General features: G+C 39.6%; 1 protein-coding gene across 1 annotated transcript in view; it reads left to right on the top strand.

Annotated features, from left to right (window-relative positions):
- The first annotated feature begins 390 nt into the window (after nt 1-390).
- Nucleotides 391-1,006, top strand: part of LOC118338410 — a 1,655-nt gene continuing 1,039 nt past the window's right edge. Inside the window, exons 1-3 of the mRNA XM_035675716.1 lie at nt 391-433; nt 509-850; nt 955-1,004. Of these exons, the coding sequence (XP_035531609.1) occupies nt 391-433; nt 509-850; nt 955-1,004 (435 nt within the window). The remainder of the gene's footprint in view (nt 434-508; nt 851-954; nt 1,005-1,006) is intronic.

The following is a 1,006-nucleotide window of genomic DNA, read 5'->3' as shown; positions in this document are numbered from 1 at the left end:
GTAGAGTGTAAATAGTAAAGGACCCAGCACAGAACCTTGAGGTGCCCCCTTTTTATTTCAAGTGAGGTTTCTAAGAACTAAGAACCATTTTGACAACCTCATTGTGGTATACCTGTACATTGTTATTTAATATCAAGGAGTTGATGACGAACCGCAACATAGAGACAAAAAAGATCTTCAAACACTGCTGACACTGACGTCAAAAGAGGTCAGGATGAAGGGTTTTTTCTTTCACTGTTAACAACCAATCATGCCCTGCAAGGGGAGGACGATGAACCAATCAGAACTTACAGATGTAGCTGAATGTAGGACAAGTGGTGTATCTGTTAAGTCTGTTTCAGTAAGTCAGAACTGCTGCGGAGAAGAAAAAAGACCAGAGAAGAAGACAAGATGGCGGTGTACTTTGTGAATGTTTTCCTGCTCTCGTCTTTGGGTGAGTAACAAAAATCCACTTTTTTATGAGCGTCTTCACACACTAAGCTGATTGTATGCTGTCTGGATATTTCAGGTGTGGCAGCGTTGAGTGACATCTTTCAGCCTGTTTCTTTCCAAATGGTGAAGCTTGGAGACTCAGCTACTATAAAATGTCACATAAAGAGTGAAATGAAAAAAAGAGTGTGGTACAAATTGACCACAGGGAAGAGACTACAGCTTGTGTCCACATTTAATTACCAGTATAATCGGTCTGTATTTGCTAATGAATTCCATCATTATTCAGCCAAATCTGACAAATTCAGAAGTGATCTCAGAATATCTGCAACAACATGGGATGACATTGGGACATACTACTGTGGAGTGATGAACCTAAATGATATTCAATTTGGATCAGGCACCTTTTTAATGATAAAAGGTATTAATTCTCCGTAGTATATCATCCTTACTCATATCATTCTCATTTCAGCTGAATGTGAACATGATGCTAATGATCACAGTTCATTTCATTTCTCTCCCAAGGTGCAAACATGATCAGTGACTCTGTTGTCCAGCAGCCAGAGTCTCAGTCAGT

This window comes from Morone saxatilis, unplaced genomic scaffold (assembly GCF_004916995.1).
Source record: "Morone saxatilis isolate NCDOM2014 unplaced genomic scaffold, NCSU_SB_2.0 Contig4, whole genome shotgun sequence".
NCBI classification, from domain to species: Eukaryota; Metazoa; Chordata; class Actinopteri; family Moronidae; genus Morone; species Morone saxatilis.
The sequence above is the reverse complement of the archived record's forward strand: the minus strand, read 5'-3'. Positions and strand labels throughout refer to the sequence as shown.